At 37.3% G+C, this 23,977-nt stretch overlaps 1 protein-coding gene across 1 annotated transcript in view; it reads left to right on the top strand.

Moving 5' to 3' along the window:
• GABRA3 (gamma-aminobutyric acid type A receptor subunit alpha3) overlaps window positions 1-23,977 on the top strand; it is a 285,447-nt gene that overhangs the window by 101,120 nt on the left and 160,350 nt on the right. The window contains exon 3 of the mRNA XM_028841928.2: window positions 19,010-19,131. Coding sequence (XP_028697761.1) covers window positions 19,010-19,131 — 122 coding nt within the window. The remainder of the gene's footprint in view (window positions 1-19,009; window positions 19,132-23,977) is intronic.

Here is a 23,977-nt window from a genome sequence, read left to right as displayed (position 1 = left end):
AAAAAAAAAAAAAAAAAAGAAAAAAAGAAAATATTTGTTAAGGTATGCATCCAACAAAGGTCTAATATCCAGCATCTATAAGGAACTTAAACAAATTCACAAGCAAAGAACAACCCAATTAAAAAATAGGCAACAGACATGAACAGACACTCCTCAAAAGAAGACATTTTTTGCGGCAAACAAGCATACGAAAAAATGCTGAACATCACTGATCATTAGAGAAATGCAAATCAAAACCACAATGAGATACCATCTCATATCAATCTGAATGGCTATTTTTAAAAAGTCAAATTATAACAGCTGCTGGTGAGGTTGCAGAGAACAGAAGAGAGAGCTCAGAAATAATGCTGCACACCTACAACTATCTCATACACTGCTGGTGGGAGTGTAAATCAGTTCAGCCATTGTGAAAAGCAGTTTGGTGATTTCTCAAAGAATTTAAAATGGAATTACTATTTGACCCAGGAATCCCATTATTGGATATATATCCAAAGGAATATAACCAATTCTATCATAAAGACACATGAATGCATATGTTCATTGCAGCACTCTTCATAATAGCAAAGATATGGAACCAATCTAAATGCTCAATAAAGTGTATTAGATAAAAGAAATGTGGTACATATACACCATAGAATACTACACAGTCATAAAAAAAGAATGAGATCATGTCATTTGCAGCAACATGGATGCAGCTGGAGGCTATTATCCTGAGCAAACTAACACAGGAACAATAAACTAAATACTATGTGTTCTCACTTATAAGTGGGAGCTGAACATTGAGTATACATGGACATAAAGAAGGGAACAATAAACACCAGGGCCTACTTGAGGGTAGAGTGTGGAAGGAGGGTGAGTATAAGAAAATTACCTGTTGGGTACTATGCTTATTACCTGGGTGACGAAATATCTGTACACCAAACCCTCATGACATACAATTTACCTGCATAACAAACCTGCACATGTACTCCCGAAGCTAAAATAAAGCTGAAAAGAAAAAAATTATCACAAAATTAGACTTGGCTAATCATAAAAAACACAAATATTAGGGTTGTCAATCTGTTTGTATTTGCCATAAATAAAGGATCCAATATAATTTTAAAATATAGACTTTGTGCTGACAGTTGTGATACTTAAGAGCTGCTGCTTCTTTTTGATTGTTTGTTTCCATACTTTCTTAATTATGTTTTTGTGTATTGAAAAAAATCCATTACTGCATTATTTTATCCAACCTGAGTAATTTATTCAATTAAACCACCTACATTGGCTGCCACAGCCATTTTAACAATCAACAGTGGTTTATCGACCACTACTTTGTATACCTTATGTGCTAGATATAATAGTTCTCAACATTCAGTATTTGTAAGCAAGAAAGCAGGCTCCACATTTGAAGATTATGATTTGGTAGCTCTGGGAATAGTGCCTAAAATGCCCCAGATGATTCTGGTGTAAGGAATCTTTGGGGACACAGTTCCTGTTTTTAAGAAACTAACAGTATAGTTTGGGATATGGGATTCTGGAACTTTAGAATAGCACCTATGAAAAAACCTGTAGAGTGCATATAATCTGATTTTTTAAATTTGTACATGAAGAAACTGAGGCTCAGAAAGGAAAATTGACTTTCTTACAATGAGTTAATAATATACCCAGGTCTAGAACACCAGTTTCTGATTCCCAGTCCTGCATTTTTGATAAAAAGCTACAGAGAGTAATTTCAACTTCATATAATAAATGAATTTCCTATACTCCTGGTTCCTAGTCAAGTATTTTGACCGTTAGCAAATGGAATTATGTATGTGAACAATGTCAAGTTGAACCATTTTGAAACTGACATTTTTCTAGGTCAGAATGATCTAATATCAGCAATTTTCATAATGGGTCAACAAGTAAGTGCCTAAGCAGCAAATGCCAGGTCTGACTGCAATTTGTTGAATTTGTCAGGATCCCAGAGAATACAGATGGGACATTTCAATTATTTTAGGAGGATATATTTGCAGAGACTAATCATGAAGTTATGATCTAAGTGGAGGAAAACCACAAGGAATAGAGTGAGAACCTAAGGTGAACAGCACACATATCATGTAAATCAAGCTTTCTTAAGAGGTGCATAGATTTTTGGTGGAGGAAACAGCCAGCCTGAGAAGATTTCACAGGGAGATAGCCAGGGAATTACATGCCCAGTCTTTTCGTCTTCCTCTGATCTTCAGCCAAGGTGGCCAAACTCCAGTTGAAGCAAGAGGCTGATGGCACCTCTAATGTAGTGCATAAAAATTAGCCTTCTAGAAAGGAGAACAGAGTGGAGAATAGTGAAAAGGCAAACGAAATATGCTGCACACAAGGCCGCGTATTTCCACACTACTGATAGAGTAGGGACCATGATTTGGGAGGAATATGACACTATATTAACACGTTTTCTGCATCAACATTATATGGTGGTGGGCCATGGTGACAGCTGATGCAGTGAACTGAAGAGGAGATGACTGGGGAGTTGCTTGTCTCCTTGTCATATCTACAGCCTGACTTGGTTCTACTATCTAAAGGTATCAGTGCTTGTTAGCATCAGTATTCATCTTGAAAATGATTTTCTCAGTTCTCTTAATCTCAGAATAAACTGTCACCTGTGGCAACACATGTACTTACTTTTACTTGGAATATAAGTGTGAAAAGTCCAAACCCTTCCATTTACATGTAATTTCTATTAAAGAATCAATGCATCAATACTCTTAGCATTTGATCATTAAATCTTAAAATTTCAGAACCAGACTTGGGACCTGAGAGGCTGTCAGTTCCTCGGCTCCTATCCTGGGAAAGAATCTCTCCTGCTTTATGGTTGATGATTCACCTACCAGTATGAATCTCTGCAGTGATAAGCTGCATTATTACCACAGGGCATAGCTCCAGGGGTTAGAAAGTGCTTCCCATATTGAGCTGAAGTCCACCTTCTTCAAACACCTTCTAGTTATAGGGCCCTGTAACATTTGCAACATTTGCTTCTTTTTCCACATAGCAGCTTTCAGATATACTCCATGCTTTCTTCTCTGCAGGCTCACTCTCATTCCTTTCAACTATTCTCTTGGCATAATGTGGTTTTCCAGACATTGCTTCAAACTGGACACTTTCCCTAGTTATCTAATTTAGCTATTTTTTTGAAATTCGATTCCTTAACCTTACTTATTCCATTATGTTCATTTAAACTTTACATGCATAGGGTTCTATGTACCAAGCTCTATTCTAAGCTATTAATATATGTTGATTCATATAATCCTTACAACAGACATGAGAGCTAAGTTATGTTATTATTCATTTGCAGATAAAATGTGGAGACAGAGAGAGGTCAGGTAACTTGCAAAGCTCACACAGCTAGAAAATAGAAGAGTTAGGATTGTATATTTAGAAAACCCCATTGTCTCAGCCCAAAATCTCCTTAGGCTGATAAGCAACTTCAGCAAAGTCTCAGGATACAAAGTCATTGTGCAAAAATCATTAGTATTTTTATACACCAATAACAGACAAAGAGAGCCAAATCATGAGTGAACCCCCATTCACAATTGCTTCAAAGAGAATAAAATACATAGGAATTCAACTTACAAGGGCTGTGAAGGACCTCTTCAAGGAGAACTACAAACCACTGCTCAATGAAATAAAAGAGGACACAAACAAATGGAAGAACATTCCACACTCATGGATAGGAAGAATCAATATTGTGAAAATGGCCATACTGCCCAAGGTAATTTATAGATTCAATGCCATCCCCATTAAGCTACCAATGACTTTCTTCACAGAATTGGAAAAAACTACTTTAAAGTTCATATGGAACCAAAAAAGACCCCACATTGCCAAGACAGTCCTAAGCCAAAAGAACAAAGCAGGAGGCATCACGCTACCTGACTTCAAACTATACTACAAGGCTACAGTAACCAAAACAGCATGGTATGGGTACCAAAACAGAGATAGAGACCAATGGAACAGAACAGAGCCCTCAGAAATAATACCACACATCTAAAACTATCTGAGCTTTGACAAACTTGAAAAAAACAAGAAATGGGGAAAGGATTCCCTATTTAATAAATGGTGCTGGGAAAATTGGCTAGCCATAAGTAGAAAGCTGAAACTGGATCCCTTCCTTACACCATATACAAAAATTAATTCAAGATGGATTAAAGACTTAAATGTTAGACCTAAAACCATAAAAACCCTAGAGGAAAACTTAGGCAATACCATTCAGGACATAGGCATGGGTAAGGACTTCATGTCTAAAACACCAAAAGCAGTGGCAACAAAACCCAAAATTGACAAATGGGATCTAATTAAACTAAAGAGCTTCTGCACAGCAAAAGAAACTACCATCAGGGTGAACAGGCAACCTACAGAATGGGAGAAAATTTTTGCAGTCGACTCATCTGACAAAGGGCTAATATCCAGAACCTACAAAGAACTCAAACAAATTTACAAGAAAAACAAACAAACAACCCCATCAAAAAGTGGGCCAAGAATATGAACAGACACTTCTCAAAAGAAGACATTTATGCAGCCAACAGACACATGAAAAAATGCTCATCATAACTAACCATCAGAGAAATGCAAATCAAAACCACAATGAGATACCATCTCACACCAGTTAGAATGGCAATCATTAAAAAGTCAGGAAAAAAACAGGTGCTGCAGAGGATGTGGAGAAATAAGAACACTTTTACACTGTTGGTGGGACTGCAAACTAGTTCAACCATTGTGGAAGTCAGTGTGGCGATTCCTCAAGGATCTAGAACTAGAAATACCATTAGACCCAGCCATCCCATTGCTGGGGATATACCCAAAGGATTATAAATCATGCTGCTATAAAGACACATGAGCATGTATGTTTTTTGCAGCACTGTTCGCAATAGCAAAGACTTGGAACCAACCCAAATGTCCATCAACGACAGACTGGATTTAGAAAATGTGGCACATATACACCATGGAATAGTATGCAGCCATGAAAGGATGAATTCATGTCCTTTGTAGGGACATGAATGCAGCTGGAAACCATCATTGTCAGCAAACTCTCGCAAGAACAGAAAACCAAACACCACATGTTCTCACTCATAGGTGGGAACTGAACAATGAGAACACTTGGACACGGGAAGGGGAACATCACACACTGGGGCCTGTTGTGGGGTGGGGGGAGGGGCGAGGGATAGCGTTAGGAGATATACCTAACATAAATGACAAGCTAATGGGTGCAGCACACCAACATGACCCACGTATACATATGTAACAAACCTGCACGTTGTGCACATGTACCCTAGAACATAAAGTGTAATAATTTAAAAAAAAAAAAATAGAAGAGTTAGGATTGAAACCCAGAAAGTTTGGCTCCAGAGTCCATGCTATTAATCATTATGATGTATTGCTTTTCCTGAGTTTTGATACTTTTAAGTAAGAATGAGGCACATGTCAATTTCTTTTTTTTAAATTTTTTTTATTATTATACTTTAAGTTCTAAGGTACATGTGCACAATGTGCAGGTTTCTTACATATGTATACATGTGCCATGTTGGTGTGCTGCACTCATTAACTCATCATTTACATTAGGTATATCTCCTAATGCTATCCCTCCCCCCGTCCCCTCCCCACAATAGGCCCCAGTGTGTGATGTTCCCCTTCCTGTGTCCAAGTGATCTCATTGTTCAATTCCCACCTATGAGTGAGAACATGTGGTATTTGGTTTTCTGTTCTTGCGATAGTTGGCTGAGAATGATGGTTTCCAGCTGTACCATGTCCCTAAAAGGACACAGACTCATCCATTTTTATGGCTGCATAGTATTCCATGGTGTATATGTGCCACATTTTCTTAATCCAGTCTGTCACTGATGGACATTTGGGTTGATTCCAAGTCTTTGCTATTGTGAATAATGCTGCAATAAACATATGTGTGCATGTGTCTTTATAGCAGCATGATATATAATCTTTTGGGTATATCCCCAGTAATGGGATGGCTGGGTCAAATGGTATTTCTAATTCTAGATCCTTGAGGAATCGTCACACTGTTTTCCACAATGATTGAACTAGTTTACAGTCCCACCAACAGTGTAAAAGTGTTTCTATTTCTCCACATCCTCTCCAGCACCTGTTGTTTCCTGACTTTTTAATGATTGCCATTCTAACTGGTGCGAGATGGTATCTCATTGTGGTTTTGATTTGCATTTCTCTGATGGTGAGTGATGGTGAGCATTTTTTCATGTGTCTGTTGGCTGTATGAATGTCTTCTTTTGAGAAGTGTCTGTTCATATCCTTGGCCCACTTTTTGATGGGGTTCTTTGCTTTTTTCTTGTAAATTTGTTTGAGTTCTTTGTAGGTTCTGGATATTAGCCCTTTGTCAGATGAGTAGATTGCAAAAATTTTCTCCCATTCTGTAGGTTGCCTGTTCACTCTGATGGTAGTTTCTTTTGCTGTGCAGAAGCTCTTTAGTTTAATTAGATCCCATTTGTCAATTTTGGCTTTTGTTGCCACTGTTTTTGGTGTTTTAGACATGAAGTCCTTACCCATGCCTATATCCTGAGTGGTATTGTCTAGGTTTTCTTCTAGGGTTTTTATGGTTTTAGGTCTAACATTTAAGTCTTTAATCCATCTTGAATTAATTTTCGTGTAAGGAGTAAGGAAAGGATCCAGTTTCAGCTTTCTACTTATGGCTAGCCAATTTTCCCAGCACCATTTATTAAATAGGGAATCCTTTCCCCATTTCTTGTTTTTGTCAGGTTTGTCAAAGATCAGATGGCTGTAGATGTGTGGTATTATTTCTGAGGACTCTGTTCTGTTCCATTGGTCTCTATCTCTGTTTTGGTACCAGTACCATGCTGTTTTGGTTACTGTAGCCTTGTAGTATAGTTTGAAGTCAGGTAGCATGATGCCTCCAGCTTTGTTCTTTTGGCTTAGGATTGTCTTGGCAATGTGTGTCTTTTTTGGTTCCATATGAACTTTAAAGCAGTTTTTTTCCAATTCTGTGAAGAAAGTCATTGGTAGCTTAATGGGGATGGCATTGAATCTATAAATTACCTTGGGTGGTATGGCCATTTTCACAATATTGATTCTTCCTATCCATGAGTGTGGAATGTTCTTCCATTTGTTTGTGTCCTCTTTTATTTCACTGAGCAGTGGTTTGTAGTTCTCCTTCAAGAGGTCCTTTACATTCCTTGTAAGTTGGATTCCTAGATATTTTATTATCTTTGAAGCAACTGTGAATGGGAGTTCATTCATGATTTGGCTCTCTGTTTGTCTCTTACTGGTGTATAAGAATGCTTGTGATTTTTGCACATTGATTTTGTATCCTGAGACTTTGCTGAAGTTGCTTATCAGCTTAAGGAGATTTTGGGCTGAGACAATGGGGTTTTCTAAATATACAATCATGTCATTTGCACACAGGGACAATTTGACTTCTTCTTTTCCTAACTGTATACCCTTTATTTCTTTCTCTTGCCTGATTGCCCTAGCCAGAACTTCCAACACTATGTTGAATAGGAGTAGTGAGAGAGGGCATCCCTGTCTTGTGCCAGTTTTCAAAGGGAATGCTTCCAGTTTTTGCCCATTCAGTATGATATTGGATGTGGGCTTGTCATAAATAGCTGTTAAGATTTTGAGATACGTTCCATCAATACCGAATTTATTGAGAGATTTTAGCATGAAGGGCTGTTGAATTTTGTCAAAGGCCTTTTCTGCATCTATTGAGATAATCATGTGGTTTTTGTCTTTGGTTCTGTTTATATGCTGGATTACGTTTATTGATTTGCATATGTTGAACCAGCCTTGCGTCCCAGGGATGAAGCCCATTTGATCATGGTGGATAAGCTTTTTGATGTGCTGCTGGATTCGGTTTGTTAGTATTTTATTGAGGATTTTTGCACTGATGTTCATCAGGGGTATTGGTCTAAAATTCTCTTTTTTTGTTGTATCTCTGCCAGTCTTTGGTATCAGGATGATGTTGGCCTCATTAAATGAGTTAGGGAGGATTCCCTCTTTTTCTATTGATTGGAATAGTTTCAGAAGGTATGGTACCATCTCCTCCTTTTACCTCTGGTAGAATTCGGCTGTGAATCCCTCTGGTCCTGGACTTTTTTTCGTTGGCAGGCTATTAATTATTGCCTCAATTTCAGAGCCTGCTATTGGTCTATTCAGGGATTCAACTTCTTCCTGGTTTAGTCTTCAGAGAGTGTAAGTGTCCACGAAATTATCCATTTCTTCTAGGTTTTCTAGTTTATTTGCATAGAAGTGTTTATAGTATTCTCTGATGGTAGTTTGTATTTCTGTGGGGTCGGTGGTGATATCCCCTTTATCATTTTTTATTGCATCTATTTGATTCTTCTCTCTTTTCTTCTTTATTAGTCTTGCTAGCGGTCTATCAATTTTGTTGATCTTTTCAAAAAACCGTCTCCTGGATTCATTGATTTTTTGGAGGGTTTTTTTGTGTCTCTATCTCCTTCAGTTCTGCTCTGATCTTAGTTATTTATCGCCTTTGGCTAGCTATTGAATATGTTTGCTCTTGCTTCTCTAGTTATTTTAATCGTGATGTTAATGTGTCAATTTTAGATCTTTCCTGCTTTCTCTTGTAGGCATTTAGTGCCATAAATTTCCCTGTACACACTGCTTTAAATGTGTCCCAGAGATTCTGGTATGTTGTATCTTTGTTCTCATTGGTTTCAAAGAACATCTTTATTTCTGCCTTAATTTTGTTATGTACCCAGTAGTCATTCAGGAGCAGGTTGTTCAGTTTCCATGTGTTTGAGCGGTTTTGATTGAGTTTCTTAGTCCTGAGTTCTAGTTTGATTGCACTGTGGTCTGAGAGACAGTTTGTTATAATCTGTTCTTTTACATTTTCTGAGGAGTGCTTTACTTCCAACTATGTGGTCAATTTTGGAATAAGTGCAATGTGGTGCTGAGAAGAATGTATATTCTGTTGATGTGGGGTGGAGAATTCTCTAGATGTCTATTAGGTCCGCTTGGTGCAGAGTTGAGTTCAATTCCTGGATATCCTTGTTAATTTTCTGTCTCGTTGATCTGTCTAATGTTGACAGTGGGGTGTTAAAGTCTCCCATTCTTATTGTATGGGCCTCTAGGTTTCCTTGTAAGTCTCTAAGGACTTGCTTTATGAATCTGGGTGCTCCTGTATTGGGTGTATGTATATTTAGGATGGTTAGCTCTTCTTGATGAATTGATCCCTTTACCATTATGCAATGGCCTTCTTTGTCTCTTTTGATCTTTGATGGTTTAAAGTCTGTTTTATCAGAGAGTAGGATTGCAACCCCTGCTTTTTTTTGTTTTCCATTTGCTTGGTAGATCTTCTTCCATCCCTTTATTTTGAGCCTATGTGTGTCTCTGCATGTGAGATGGGTCTCCTGAATACAGCAAACTGATGGGTCTTGACTCTTTATCCAGTTTGCCAGTCTGTGTCTTTTAATTGGAGCATTTAGTCCATTTACATTTAAGGTTAATATTGTTATGTGTGAACTTGATCCTGTCATTATGATATTAACTGGTTATTTTGCTCGTTAGTTGATGCGGTTTCTTCCTGGCATTTTACATACACGAACATTTACTTACATATAGTAATCTCTCTACCACTGAATTCTTAATATCTCAGCCACATAGCTGGGTAGACCATGTTAAGATGGGGCAAGTGCATTTTTCTTATAGGACCTGTAGAAATAAGAAATATAATTTTATCCTACCATTTTCCCTTTTGAGGTAGAAGTGCAGAATTTGTAACACAGAACAGGGATGGACACGTGAGGCTACAATCAATGATACTTTGTAGGTGATGCTGTGGCTTCCTGTTGCATTATGTCAGGAGGCAAGGTTGTCTCAGTATGGCTGATACTGAATTTTATCACTTGCTTAGGGTGATGACTGTCAGGACTTTCTATTGTAAGGATATCAACCATCAGGATTAATTCAAAGTCTTTGAGCTGGTGACCAGCTCATTGCTTTGATCGTGGCTGTGGGTATGGGGGTAAAGAACAAATAATAGTAGGGGAGAGAATATTTCTAGTGTTTAGTTTTCTCTTCTTTTGTGTCAAAAAATCTCTTTCCACATAAACAGTGTTATAAATCATTCTCAGCTTGGCCTATTAATACCTGCTTAACCAGAAATGTTGCTGAAATAGTGCCCATGCATTGTCACTATGGTTACAGTCATTCAGATTAATTATGAGAAACAGTACTGCTTACTTTTGTCTAGAAAACTAGCTACCCTTTATGGCATTGTTTCAAAGGAAGAATGTACCCCTGCTTCTTTGCAAACTTTGGTTCATGACACATTTTAAGTTGCGATATGTCTGCTTATGGTCACATGGAATCATATCTTTAAGGTCTACTAGCTTATTTTATCATTCACAACATACACTAATTAAATATTTCTCTTTTTTTGTGAAACAGTGGCTTTCAGTTACTAAGATGGCATGAAGGACTTGGTCTTTATTTTCCCAAGTGGGTAGGTGTGTCTGAAGTCAGTACCTCTGTAGTTTTATTACCAGTCCATAGAAGCTATTTCAGAAAAGAACAGCTGTCTTTTTCAGATGGATTTGGCATATTGTAGCCAAAATCAGGTTAGCTCTTCTCTTTTTGTTGTTCTTCAAGGAGCTTCTGTAAAGAGAATGTGTGCTATTGAATTCTAGGTGTTTCTCATTTCCTCCCTAGTATATAACTGACTTCCTTAGTGCTGAATCTTTAATTGAACAGTTCCACTTATAGGAAAGACTGGACTTGCAAAATGAAAACATGAGGAATATTGGGAAATGGTGAGTAATCTGATTTGCCTGTGATTGCTGGTCAGAAAGAGAAGTAGTAGAATTTGCAACTGTAAAAGTATATTGGGAACAGATTGCAGAAGGCCATGAGTGTCAGGCTTAGGTGTTGGAATTTTATTTGGTTAGCTATGAAGAGTTATAAAAGGTTTGTGAGCAATGCAGAGACATAATCTGCTCAGTAATTCCAAATTTTTATTATTTAAAAAAATCTGCTCTTTCCCAGGAGATATGTGGTACAGGAAAAATGCCATCCTTTTAATGAAGTAAATCTCTTTCCTCTTTGGGATGTTGTATGAACTGTGTCAGCAACTCCACATTTGTGCCTCTCCTGCTTTCCCTTAACGTAAACACACCAGGATCCTCAATGAAGGATGCTGGCAGTGACAGCATTAGTTTAATAACTTCATTGAGGATTCTCTAGATGGTCAGTGATCTTGACTTTCTCCTATAGCCTAAAAGATAATGTATTTTAAAGGTTTTTCATTGCATTTTCAGGAGTTTGGGGGGAAGTTAATGAACAACCTTCATTTACAAAACAATTTTGTATTTATTTATTATCTTATTTACTTGTTTATTTCCAAAGTTTTCTAATGTAGGTTATTGTTATCCCCATTTTACATGTATATCCCCATTTTACATATCCCCATTTTACATATTTTACATATATTTACAGGCATACCTCATTTGATTGTGCTTCGCTTTATTGTGCTTTGTGGATAGCATGTTTTTTTACAAATTGAAGGTTTGTGGCAGCCCTGTGTTGAGTGAGTCTATTGGTGCCATTTTTCCAACAGCATGTGCCCACTTTGTCCCTTGCCACATTTTGGTCGTTCTTGCAAATTTTCAAAGTTTTCATTATTTTATCTATTATGGTGATCTGTGATCGGTGATCTTTGATGTTATTATTTTAATTGTTTTGGGGCACCATGAATTCCACTCATGTAAGACAGTGGACTTAATTGGTAAATATTGTGTTTGCTCTGACTGACTATTCCACTGAAGGGCCATTCCCCTGTCTCTCTCCCTCTCCTTAGGCCTTCCTTCTCCCTGAGATACAACAATATTGAAAATAGGCCAATTAGTAGCCCTACATAGCCTCTAAGTTTTCAAGTGAAATAAAAAGTTACATGGCTCTCACTTTAAATCAAAAGCTAGAAATGATTAAGCTTAGTAAGGAAGGCATGACAAAAGCTGAGATACTCTAAAAGCTAGGCCTTTTGTGGCAAGCAGTTAGCCAAGTTGTCAATGCGAATGAAAGACTTTTGAAGGAAATTAAAAATGTTACTCCAGTGAGCACATAAATGATAAGAAAGTGAAACAGCCTTATTGCGAATATGGAGAAAGTTTTAGTGGATAGAAGATCAAGCCAGACACAACATTCCCTTCAAGCAAAGCCCAATTCAAAGCAATGCTATAACTCTCTTCAGTTCTATGAAGACTGGGAGAGATAAAGAAGCTGCAGAAAAAGTTTGAAGCTAGTGGAGGTTGGTTCATGAGGTTTAAGGAAAGAAGCCATCTCCATAACATAAAATGCAAGGTGAAACACAAGTGCTGATGGAGGAGCTGCAGCAAGTTCTCCAGAAGATCTAGCTACGATAATTGATAAAGGTGGCTACACGAATAACAGATTTTGGTAGATGAAACATCCTTCTATTGGAAGAAGATGTCTTTCAGGACTTTAATAGCTAGAGACAAGAAGTAAATGCCTGACTTTGAAGCTTCAAAGCAGTGGCTGACTCTTTTGTCAGGGGCAAATGCAGTTGGTGACTTTAAGCTGAAGCCCATTGCTCATTTACTATTCTGAAAATCCTAGGACCCTTAAGAATTATGCTAAATCCACTCTCTCTATGCTCTGTAAATGAAATAACAAAGCCTGAATGACAGCACATCTGTTTATAGCATGGTTTACTGAATATTTTAAGCACACTGTTGCAGTCTTCTTCCCAGGAAAAAATACTCCTTTTGAAATGTTATTTTTCAATGACAATGCACCTGGTCACCCAAGAGCTTTGCTTTGATGGAGCTGTGCAAGATGAATGTTTACAATACAACATCCATTCTTCAGCCCACTGATCAAGAAGAAATTTTGACTTTCAAGTTTTATTATTTAAGAAATACATTTCATAAGGTTATAGCTTCCATAGATAGTGATTCTTATGATGGATCCAAGAAAAGTCCATTGAAAACCTTCTGGAAATGATTTACCTTTCTGGATGCCACTAAGAGCATTCATGATTCAGGGGAATAGTCAAAATACAAACATTAACAGGAGTGTGGAAGAAGTTCGTTCCAGTCATCATGGGTGACTTTGAGGGGTTGAAGACTTCAGTGGAGGAAGTAACTGCAGATGTGGTGGAAATAGCAAGAAAACTATAATTAGAAGTGGAGCCTAAAGTTGTGACTGAATTGCTGCAGTCTCATGAAAAATCTTGAAGGGATGAGTTACTTCTTACAAACAAGCAATGAGAGTGGTTTCTTGATATGGAATCTACTCCTAGTGAAGATTCTGTGAATATTGTTGAAATGACAACAAAGGATTTAGAATATTACACAAACGTAGTTGATAAAGCAGTGTCAGGGTTTAAGAGCATTGGCTCCAATTTTGAAAGAAGTTCTGCTGTGGGTAAAATGGTACCAAACAGCATCACATGCTGAAGATAAATCCTTTGTGAAAAGAAGAGTCAATTGATGAGGCAAACTTCATTGTCTTATTTTAAGAAATTGCCGCCACAGCTGCCCCAGTCTTTAGCAACCACCACCCTGATTGGTCAGCAGCCGTCCGCACTGAGGCAAAACCTTCTCCTAGCAAGAAGATTATGACTTGTTGAAGCCTGAGATGATTGTTAGCATTTTTAGCAATAAAGTGTTTTTAATTAAGGTATGTAAATTGTTTTCTAGACATAATGCTATTGAACACTTAATAGGGTACTATACAGTATAAACATAACTTTTATATGCACTGGGAAACCAAAATATTTGTGACTCACTTAATTGTGATATTTGCTTTATTGCAGTGGCCTGGTACCAGACTCACAATATCCCTGAGGTATGCCTGTAGGTCTCACAGTCAGTTAGTGGCAGAGACAGAACTAAATTCCAGTCATTTGATTCTAGTCCTGTGAATTTACCACTGATCCATCTTTAGGGCTAGGAAAATGACTAAACTTGCATAACGTTCAGATAGTGTATTAGTAACATCATTTTCATTTTTTAATGGTGAATTATTATTATCATATTTTATCTAACCAGTAGTGGCAAATATGAGGTGCAATGGACATGTTTTAGTGTCACTCTCATTAACTTGATAAGCATATAGCAGCAAGCAATTCGTTTCTCTCTTTGGTGTTGGTGTCTTAGGTGTCTCATGTGTAAAATGAAGGGAGAGAATTATACAATCTCTAAGGTTCTCCATAATTCTGACATGCCATGATTCCTTTTTTCCCCAAACTACCTTTGAATTCAAACGTTGCAGTTTAGTTACTGAAGAAGAGTTCTATTTAGGCTGCAGATTAAATCAGCTTCCCCACACAATAATTTAGTGCACATTAGGAGAAAAAAATCAATAATAAAGAATAAAACCATAGAGCAATATATTGAAAATAATTTGGGGATGATATTTAGCATTGATTTTTGTTCATTTATTTATTTTTTTTGAGACAGGGTCTTGCTCTGTTGCCCAGGCTGGAGCACAGTAGCGTGATCTCAGCTCACTGCAACCTCCACTTCCTGGGCTCAAGTAATCTTCCAACCTCAGCCTCCCCAGTAAATGGGACTACAGGTGTGCCACCATGTCTAGCTAATTTTTGTGTTTTTGTAGAGACAGGGTTTTGCCATATTGTCCAGACTAGTCACAAGCTAGCATTGCTTTTTGACTTAAAAGTTTTCAACTTTTTGATGAAGAATGATGCTAAGATATCAACAGTCAGCAGGAGGAAATGGAAATGCATTCTCATGGAAGCTAGTATTTCAGTAAGAGAGAAAGCACAGTGTATTGGTCTTATATTCAGGATTTTAAAGAATTAATTTTTCATTTTTGTGGGTACATCATAGGTATATATATTTATGGGGTGCATGAGATGTTTTGATACAGGCATGCAATATGAAATAATCACATCATGGAAAATGTGGTATCCATCACCTCAAGCATTTATCCTTTGTGTTAAAGCAATCCAATTAGTTATTCTAAAATGTACAATTAAATTATTATTACTGATGTCACCCTTTGTACTATCAAATACTGTCTCATTATTTCTATTATTTTTATACACATTAATCATCCCCACTTTTCCTCAACCACTCCACTATCCTTTCCAACCTCTAGTGACAATGCTTCTACTCTCTATATCCATGAGTTCAATTGTTTTAATTTTTAGCTCCCACAAATAAATTACAACATGCAATTTTTGTCTTTCTGTGCCTGGCTTATTTCACTTAGCATAATGATCTCCAGTTTCATCCACGTTTTGCAAATGACAGGATCTCATTATTTTTATGACTGAATAGCACTATATGGTGTACATGTATCACATTTTCTTTATCCAGTCATCTGTTATGGATATTTAGGTTGCCTCCAAATCTTACCTATTGTGAACAGTCCTGTGACAAACATGGGTGTGCAGATGCCTCTTTGATATACTGATTTCCTTTCTTTTGGGTATATACCCAGCAGTGGGATTGCTGGATCATATGGCAGCTCTATTTTTAATATTTTGAGGAACCTCCAAAGTCTTCTCCATAGTGGTTGTGCTAATTTACATTCCCACCAACAATGTATGAGGGTTCCCTTTCCTCTACATTCTCGTCAGCATTTGTTATTTCCTGTCTTTTGGATAGAAGCCATTTTATCTGGGGTGAGATGATATGTTATTGTAGTTGTGATTTGCATTTCTCTGATGATCAGTGATGTTAAGCACCTTTTCATATGCCTGTTTGTCATTTGTGTGTATTCTTTTGAGAAATGTCTATTCAAATATTCTGCCCATTTTTAATTGGATTATTATACTTTTTTCCTACAGATTTCTTTGAGCTCTTTATCTATTCTGGTTATTAATTCTTTGTCAGATGAATAGTTTGCAAATATTTTCTCCCATTCTGTAGATTGTCCCTTCAGTTCGTTGATTGCTTCCTTTGCTGTGAAGAAGCTTTGTAATTTGATGTGATCCCATTTGTCCATTTTTGTTATGGTTGCCTGTGCTTGTAGGGTATTGCTCAAGAAATTTTTGCCCAGACCGATGTCCTGGAGATGTTCCCCAAAGTTTTCTTGTAGTAGTCTCATAGTGTGAGGTCTTAGATTTCAGTCTTTTAATCCATTTTGATGTGATTTTTATATATGGCAAAAGATAGGGGTCTAGTTTCATTCTTCTGCATATGGATATCCAGTTTCCCAGCACCATTTATTGAAGAGACTGTCTTTTTCTCCAGTGTATGTTCTTGATATTCAGCAATTTTGGATTAACATTAATATTTTAGCTGTCTCATCACCTCTCAGGGTGATTAAAAATTATGTCCAAGGCTTTAGTATTCTCATCTGCAGATCCATCTAGAAAAGGTAATCTCTGAAGCCTTATATATTTCCCCTATGATTCTATGAGGATTCTCCTTTCTGCCCCATCTAGTAATTCAAGATTTTTTTTTCATTCAGTTTATGAATCTACTTCCAAGAAACTGAATTAGGCTACCCAGGATCAAGATCTTCCACCGTGAGAGTTAAGGGATAATGAGAAAGGGGTTTGCACGAAATTAGTTGAGCTGCCACAGCCCTTCCCCCTACAGCCCATGTCAGATGGATCTAGACCATTGGTGGCCTGAGCCAGGGGTGGACTGTCACCTGACAATGTACCTGTATTTATCTCCTCAGCATACTGATGTCAGTTTGTTAGTTCTGCACTACAGTTCCCTTCTTTCTTCCCCCTTCCCAATGGAGCATCTGTATCACTTCTTGTGATCTGTCCACTAAACCAGCCAGTCTTGTCTACTGTTGACTAGGTTCCAGTTCCTCTCTGGCCAAAGCTTTCCTTATGGCTTTTGTCTGATGAGGGTGCCAATTGCTTGTTGTTAATATTTATACTTGAATAATGCATTCGAGTGCATAAACCACTAGTCTGATAAAGAGAAAGCACACTTTGAATGCTTCTAGATGTGAAGCAGTAAGCCTGATAATTTTAATATATTGTATTTTTTTAACTTTAATACAACATATGTGTGAAGTTATTTTAATTTTAAAGATCCTAAAGCTATTACTAGGGGTGTTATATGGCTTGCCTAATGTCATACAACGAATAAACTCAAATGCATGTTTCCAGACTCTTTAAGCCTGCTTATTTTTTCCCATGTGTATCTATTATATACCTTGATTATTTCAACAGCTCCATAAGTTAAGTAGGGGAAGGATTACTTGCTTTGTTTTACTTTATTTTGCTTTCTGCTCTATCATAACACCTCGAACAGTAATAGACACATAGTTAATAAAAATGCATTGGATGATTAAGTGAATTAAATTAGGTTTATAAATTAAGTTCAAACTCACTTGGTTATCAGCTACAGTGTGGCAGTTTAGAGTGAGAACTATTCAAATAAGATGTTTATACACTTCTATAACTCTCAGGACCTTTTCAGAACAGAAGCCTTGTTCACTGTTAGGGATAAATATTATGGGGAAGACATTGATGTTTATACTATTCTGTAGCTTTTTCTGAGGATCTTTACAGAACGGGAGCCTTGTTCACTGCTAGGGATAAATATTAATGGGAAGATGTACTGACTGTCTCCTAAGACTCCTTCTTAACTAGAATCTTGACTTTTATAGCCCTGATTAACTGGATGCTAGGAATAGTTATTATATATGTATTAATGTCAATTTCCTGGGTTCAAGTTAAGAATGAGGAAAAACTGAGACTTAAAGACATACAAGTGCTGGCCAGGCATGGTGGCTCATGCCTGTAATCCCAGAACTTTGGGAGGCCAAGGCAGGCAGATCACGAGGTCAGGAGATCGAGACCATCCTGGCTCACACAGTGAAACCCCGTCTTTACAAAAAATACAAAAAATTAGTCAGGTGTGGTGGCGGGCGCCTGTAGTCCCAGCTACTCGGGAAGCTGAGGCAGGAGAATGGCATGAACCCGGGAGGCGCAGCTTGCAGTGAGCCAAGATCATGCCACTGCACTCCAGCCTGGGTGACAGAGTGAGACTCCATCTCAAAAAAAAAAAAAAAAAGACATGCAAGTGCTATAAGATGCTTAATGGTAGCTCCAATCACAAATACACCTGGTACTAGGACCCAGGATTTCTAGCTCCTGGTCCTTTACTTGATTCCACACCATGCTTCTTGACCCTTGGCAAAAGCCATATCTTTTACCATATTCCTATTTCCTCTGAACTACCCAGGGCCTTTATTTCTAGTCCTGTCAAACAACACCGAGCTCCTCCTCAAAAAGTGAAAGTATCAGTCACAGTGCCTAAGCCTCATTAGGTGATTAGTAAAGTGCATAGTCTTCAGAAAGACTTACAGAAGTAATCCAAATTGAAGAATCAGGAGGTACCTAAAGGACACTGGAAAGTTAGAGAAGTTGGATCATAGCCTTATGCCTGCCTCTCACTAGCAATATGACTTTGGGGAAATTTGGTTTCTTGTCTGTGCTTGTTTTCCTATGTATAAAATGAGAGTGATTAAGGCATCTCCTAATAGTCTTAAAGTCTGGTAGCTTTAACATTTGATGAACTACTACTGCTTGGTTTCCCTATCTCCATAGGATGAGGGTAGAAGTAGACTATATACAATTCAAGGATCTCTCTGACCCTGTTTTTCTGTGAACTTAAATTTCTCTGGGCTAGAAGTGAGGTAAGTTCTCAGTAACATTTCCCTTCTTTATTTTGATGCCTGTTTAATCATGCAACACAATTTTATCAACCAACTGTATACCGGGAAATGTTCTCAGTGACATTCTGTCTAGAATTTCTGCTTGTGTCTCTTTCCTGCTGGGATGGGGCCAGGATATATGCCTGGCAAAGCTCATACCAATGCTAGAGTAAGAGTTCAAGTATTAACCACACTGTCTGCCTCCTACACAAGCAATCATTGTGACAAATATGTAGTAATTGTTATTTTGGTTAAGATATAGGTCTATGTAATTGGCCCAGTCTATTAATTGAAATCTTCTTGAACTAAAATATCTAGTCATGTATTTTTTTTCCTATTAAGAACTATTATTTTTTTTCTTTTCTTTACATTGCCTCAGGCTGTCTCCTAAGCATGCCCCAGATATTCCTGATGACAGCACTGACAACATCACTATTTTCACCAGAATCTTGGATCGTCTTCTGGACGGCTATGACAACCGGCTGCGACCTGGGCTTGGAGGTCAGTCCTTTTAAGATCTTCTTCTTGGCCATTGTTATCTAAAAAGAGTTATAAGGTGCCTTCAGTAGTCTGTTGGCCAATGAGATTAATGTAAAGCTGAATTTCTTCCCTATGAGCACTGAAAATTAGTCGTAATCCTTCATTTCAGTAGGTGATTTCTCTGGTCTGATTTCAGAAGATTCTAGATTTTTGCTAGGTGCATATTGAGTAATACACAGATGTTCCATGACTCACAATGCTTTGACGTATGATTTTTGTCTTTATGATGTGATTTTGGGACATAGCCCAATGGATTTAGACTTATGACATTTCCAATTTATGATGGGTTTATTGGGATGTGGTCTTATAAGTTGAGGAGCATCTCTACCTCAAGGTTAGACAATGCCCATTTCTAGTAACAGAATACCAATACCTGCCTGGATGACTGGTGTAGTCCAGGAAAAGCTGAGAAACATGCCTTTGTTTTCAAAATCCTGAGCATATATCAGCCTGACACTCCAAAAAGGAATAATCTACTGGCTATGTGAGATCTTAGTTGGTTATCAGTTTAGTATAATCAGCAATATGATCACAATAAGGTAAATATATTATAATATATCAGGGGCTATTATAAATTCACAAAATGTAACCTAATGCTATTTTATAATTTGTAGTCCATATTCAAAATTTTCCAATTATCCCCAAAATGTACTTTATAGAAATTTTCATTGATTTAGGATTCAATCCAGGATTATGCATTGCATTTATTGTTGTGTCTCTTCAGCCTACATTCAGCATTTCTTTGTTTTTTATGACATTGATTAGATCTTCCATATTCATTTTTGAAGTAACACCATAGGAGTTAATTATGTCTTTGTCAGCACATTACTCAAGAAGGGACTTGATGTCTGTTTGCCCCATTACTGGTAGTGGTAATTTAGATGTTTACCAGGTTGCTGCACTCTAAAATTACTATATTTAAAGTTTATAATTAATACGTAATTTGTGGAGAGATGTTCTGACACTATGTTATGCCTTTTCCAGCTTGTACCCAACAGTCTTAGCAACTACAGATTATCTTTGTGAGACTAATAACAACTATAGTGACAAAATGGTGATTTTCTAAATCTATTATTATTCTACACTTATTAAATTACATTTTATTGTAAGAAAAAAATCTTTTTTTCTCTTTAATTAATTAGCTAATGTCAGTATGAATGGATTCTTGCTTTATTCAATGGATTACAGACATTGATATCATTCATTTCAATAGACTATATTTATTTTGACTAAGATTTTTGCTAGTAATTTCCCATATTCCCTAGTGGAAGCCTATTCCATTTGGCTTCTGTTTCCTTTTGATATGCTCTCATTTTCTGAGTACTTTCTTATTATATGGCATGACAGTATATTCCAGACTTATTTTATACTTTCGATAATCCAGCCTTGGAATTAGTCATTTTTCCAAGCATAAGTGGTACCTTTTGTGGGAAATTACATTTATAATCAAATTTCTGGCTGCTAGGTGTCCTCATTACTGCTAGGATCTCATTGCTTCCAGGATTTTTCAGTAGATAGAACTGGGAAAATAGCAAATGCACACACACTCACACGTATATACACACACAGATGTATTGTATATATGTATGTGTATGTGCATGTATGGCAATGAGTTTACACTGATACTACTAATTGCAGTCCAGCAAGTACTTTTAATTGATACATTTACCCATTTGTTTAATCCTACAATATACAAAACTATTTTGAAATTACTATACCCATACTACTACAATAAACACATTAAGTAAAGTTAAAGATATATTTGCAGTTTTTTCATTGTGTTTTGATTTTGGACTAAGGCCATATAACACCTGCTTTTATATAAATAATGGATTAGAGTAGAGCAGTATTGAAGGAAGAGAGACCAGTCACAAATTAATCACAATTTTCTAGGATGAAAAGAATGACTATGTGAATGCAGAAAATTTGGTGACTGCTTAGATTATGGGGTTAGAAAAAGTGGAGGAGAAAGGGATAACTTCTAGGTTCCTGGCTTGTATGGTTGGGTGGTGCTATTTTCTAAAATAGGGAAAACTGGAGGGAAAATGGTGCAATTTCATTTTGTTTCTTTTGGATTTGGGGTTGGAACAATTAATATGGAAAGAAGAGAAAGAAAGTAAGGACCAGATTTACTCTCTCATCTTAAACAACCACAAAGAAATGAACAAATATATAGTGTTTTACAGAAATCAAACAAAGGCAGCACAGGATATTGATTCCTGAAAGAAAGAAAACAAACAAGGTGAGCTCTGTGATTGCTGATGCTTAACTGACTGGAGAAAATTTTTAGGCTACAGTGCAGGGAGGGGAACCCAAATAGTGTCTGGTGGACTGTTTCAGTTGAGAAGAAGTTGAGAAATTGGGGATGCCAAGGTTATTGATTCATAAGGCAGAGGAGAAGATAGAGCTGCATGGAGAATAAAAAGTTGTGGGGAGAGAGAGAGAGAGAGAGAGAAAGAGAGAGAGAGAGAGGCAGAAATCTGTAGAGGGTGCTTCACAAGTTTTCAGGTATGTACTGCTTACCTCACAACTCAAGGATGAGGAAAAGACCACTGAAAACAGTGGGTAAATCTAAAACATCAGGGTTTGGAATAACTTGTGTTTTCACCAACCAGAGTTTCCACCACTCTACTTGGTGGAAATACTTTTAACACATGGTACATGGAGTAGGGTACTCAGAAGAATATGACCTCAGTGGCATGGCAAAATTATCCCAAGACTAAAGGCTGCTGTAGTCCCACCTGACAAAGGTTAAAATCAAACTTCAAAGATTTTAACTATTTCTAAGTAACTGAACATTATCTCAGAACAAAAATCAAAAAATATTTATAGCAATACAAAAATCTGATATCTAACGGAGTGGAATTCACAATGATTCCAGTCAAAAGTTTCCAGTCAAAAAATTTGAGAAAAATTTCCAGAAAAAAATTTCCAGTCAAAAATCACCAAGCATACAAAGAAACAAGAAAGTACAAACCAAAAAGGACAGCAACGCTAATAAGCCTGAAGATATAGCAATAATAATTAGCAAAAACAAGACATGGAGAGAAAAAAAAGACTGAAAAATGAAACGGAAATCAGTGCACTGTGGTATAGCTTCATGTAGTCTAATGTAACTGTAATGGGATTATTTGAAGGGGGCAGAAAATATACTTGAAGAAAAACTGGTTTAAAAATTCTGACTTTTTGGGCAAATGACATTAATAGACATTTCTCAAAAGAATATATATAAATGGTTAAGAAACATATGAAAAACTGCTGAACATCACTAATCATCAGGGAAATGCAAATTAAAACCACAATGAGATACTATGTTCCTCCTGCAAGAATGGCCATTATTAAAAAGTCAATAGAGCCAGGCATGGTGGTTCATGCCTGTAATCCCCAAACTTTGGGAGGCTGAGGTGGGCAGATCACGAGGTCAGGAGTTCCAGAGCAGCCTGGCTAATATGATGAAACCCCGTCTCTACTAAAACTACAAAAACTAGCCAGGCATGGTGGGGTGTGCCTGTAGTCCCAGCTACTCGGGAGGTTGAGGCAGGAGAATCACTTGAACCCGGAGACAGAGACTGCAGTGACCCGAAATCATGCCACTGCACTCCAGCCTGGGCAACAGAGTGAGACTCCATCTCAAATAAAATAAAATAAAATAAAAATAAAAACAAAAATAAAAATAAAGTCAGGCTGGGCGTGGTGGCTCATGCCTGTAATCCCAGCACTTTGGGAGGCCGAGGCACGTAAATCACAAGGTCAAGAGATCAAGACCATCCTGGCCAACATGGTGAAACCCCATCTCTACTAAAAATACAAAAACTTAGCTGGGGGTGGTGGTGTATGTCTGTCATCCCAGCTAGTCAGGAGGCTGAGACAAGAGAATGGCTTGAATCTGGGAGGCAGAGATGGTAGTGAGCTGAGATCACGCCACTGCACTCCAGCCTGGCAGCAGAGCAAGACTCAAAAAAAAAAAAAAAAAAAAAAGTCAATAGATGTTGTTATGGATATGGTGAAAGGGAAACATTTATGCACTGCTAGTGGGCATGTAAATTAGCACAACCTCTGTGGAAAACAGTATGGAGATTCCTTAAAGAACTAAAAGTAGAGCTACCATTTGATCCAGTAATCCCACTACTTGGTATCTATTAAAAGAAAAAGAAGTCATTATATAAAAAAGACACATGCACACATATGTTTATTGCAGCCCAATTCACAATTGCAAAGATATGGAACCAACCTAAGTGCCCATCAACCAATGAGTGGAAAAAGAAAATGGGATACATACTACTTGGCCATACAAAGGAGTGGAATAATGTCCTTGCAGTAACTTGGGTGGATGGAGCTGGAGGCCATTATTCTAAGTGAAATAACCAAGAAATAGAAAACCAAATACTATATGTTGTCACTTATAAGTGGTAGCTAAGCTATGATTACACAAAAGCAGACAGAGTGATATAATGGACTTTGGAGACTCAGAAGTGTGAGGTTGAGAGGGAGGTATGGGAAAAAACAGTACATATTGGGTACAATGTACACTACTCAGTTGATGGGTGCACTAAAGTCTCAGAATTCACCACTATGTAATTCATCCATGTAACCAAAAACACTTGTACCCCAAAGGATATTGAAATAAAAAAATTAAACAGTTCTAACTTTGATTAAAATTGCAATCTCCCCAACCAAGAAAGTCAACAACTCCAAGGACAAGAAGCATGAAGAAAATTACACCAAGAGAAAGGAGAAAATTGCTTAGAACCCATGATAAAAAGAAAATCTGAAAAGCAAATAGAGTAAAAGAAGACATTATGTACAG

This window comes from Macaca mulatta, chromosome X, assembly GCF_049350105.2.
Source record: "Macaca mulatta isolate MMU2019108-1 chromosome X, T2T-MMU8v2.0, whole genome shotgun sequence".
NCBI lineage: Eukaryota > Metazoa > Chordata > Mammalia > Primates > Cercopithecidae > Macaca > Macaca mulatta.
The sequence above is the reverse complement of the archived record's forward strand: the minus strand, read 5'-3'. Positions and strand labels throughout refer to the sequence as shown.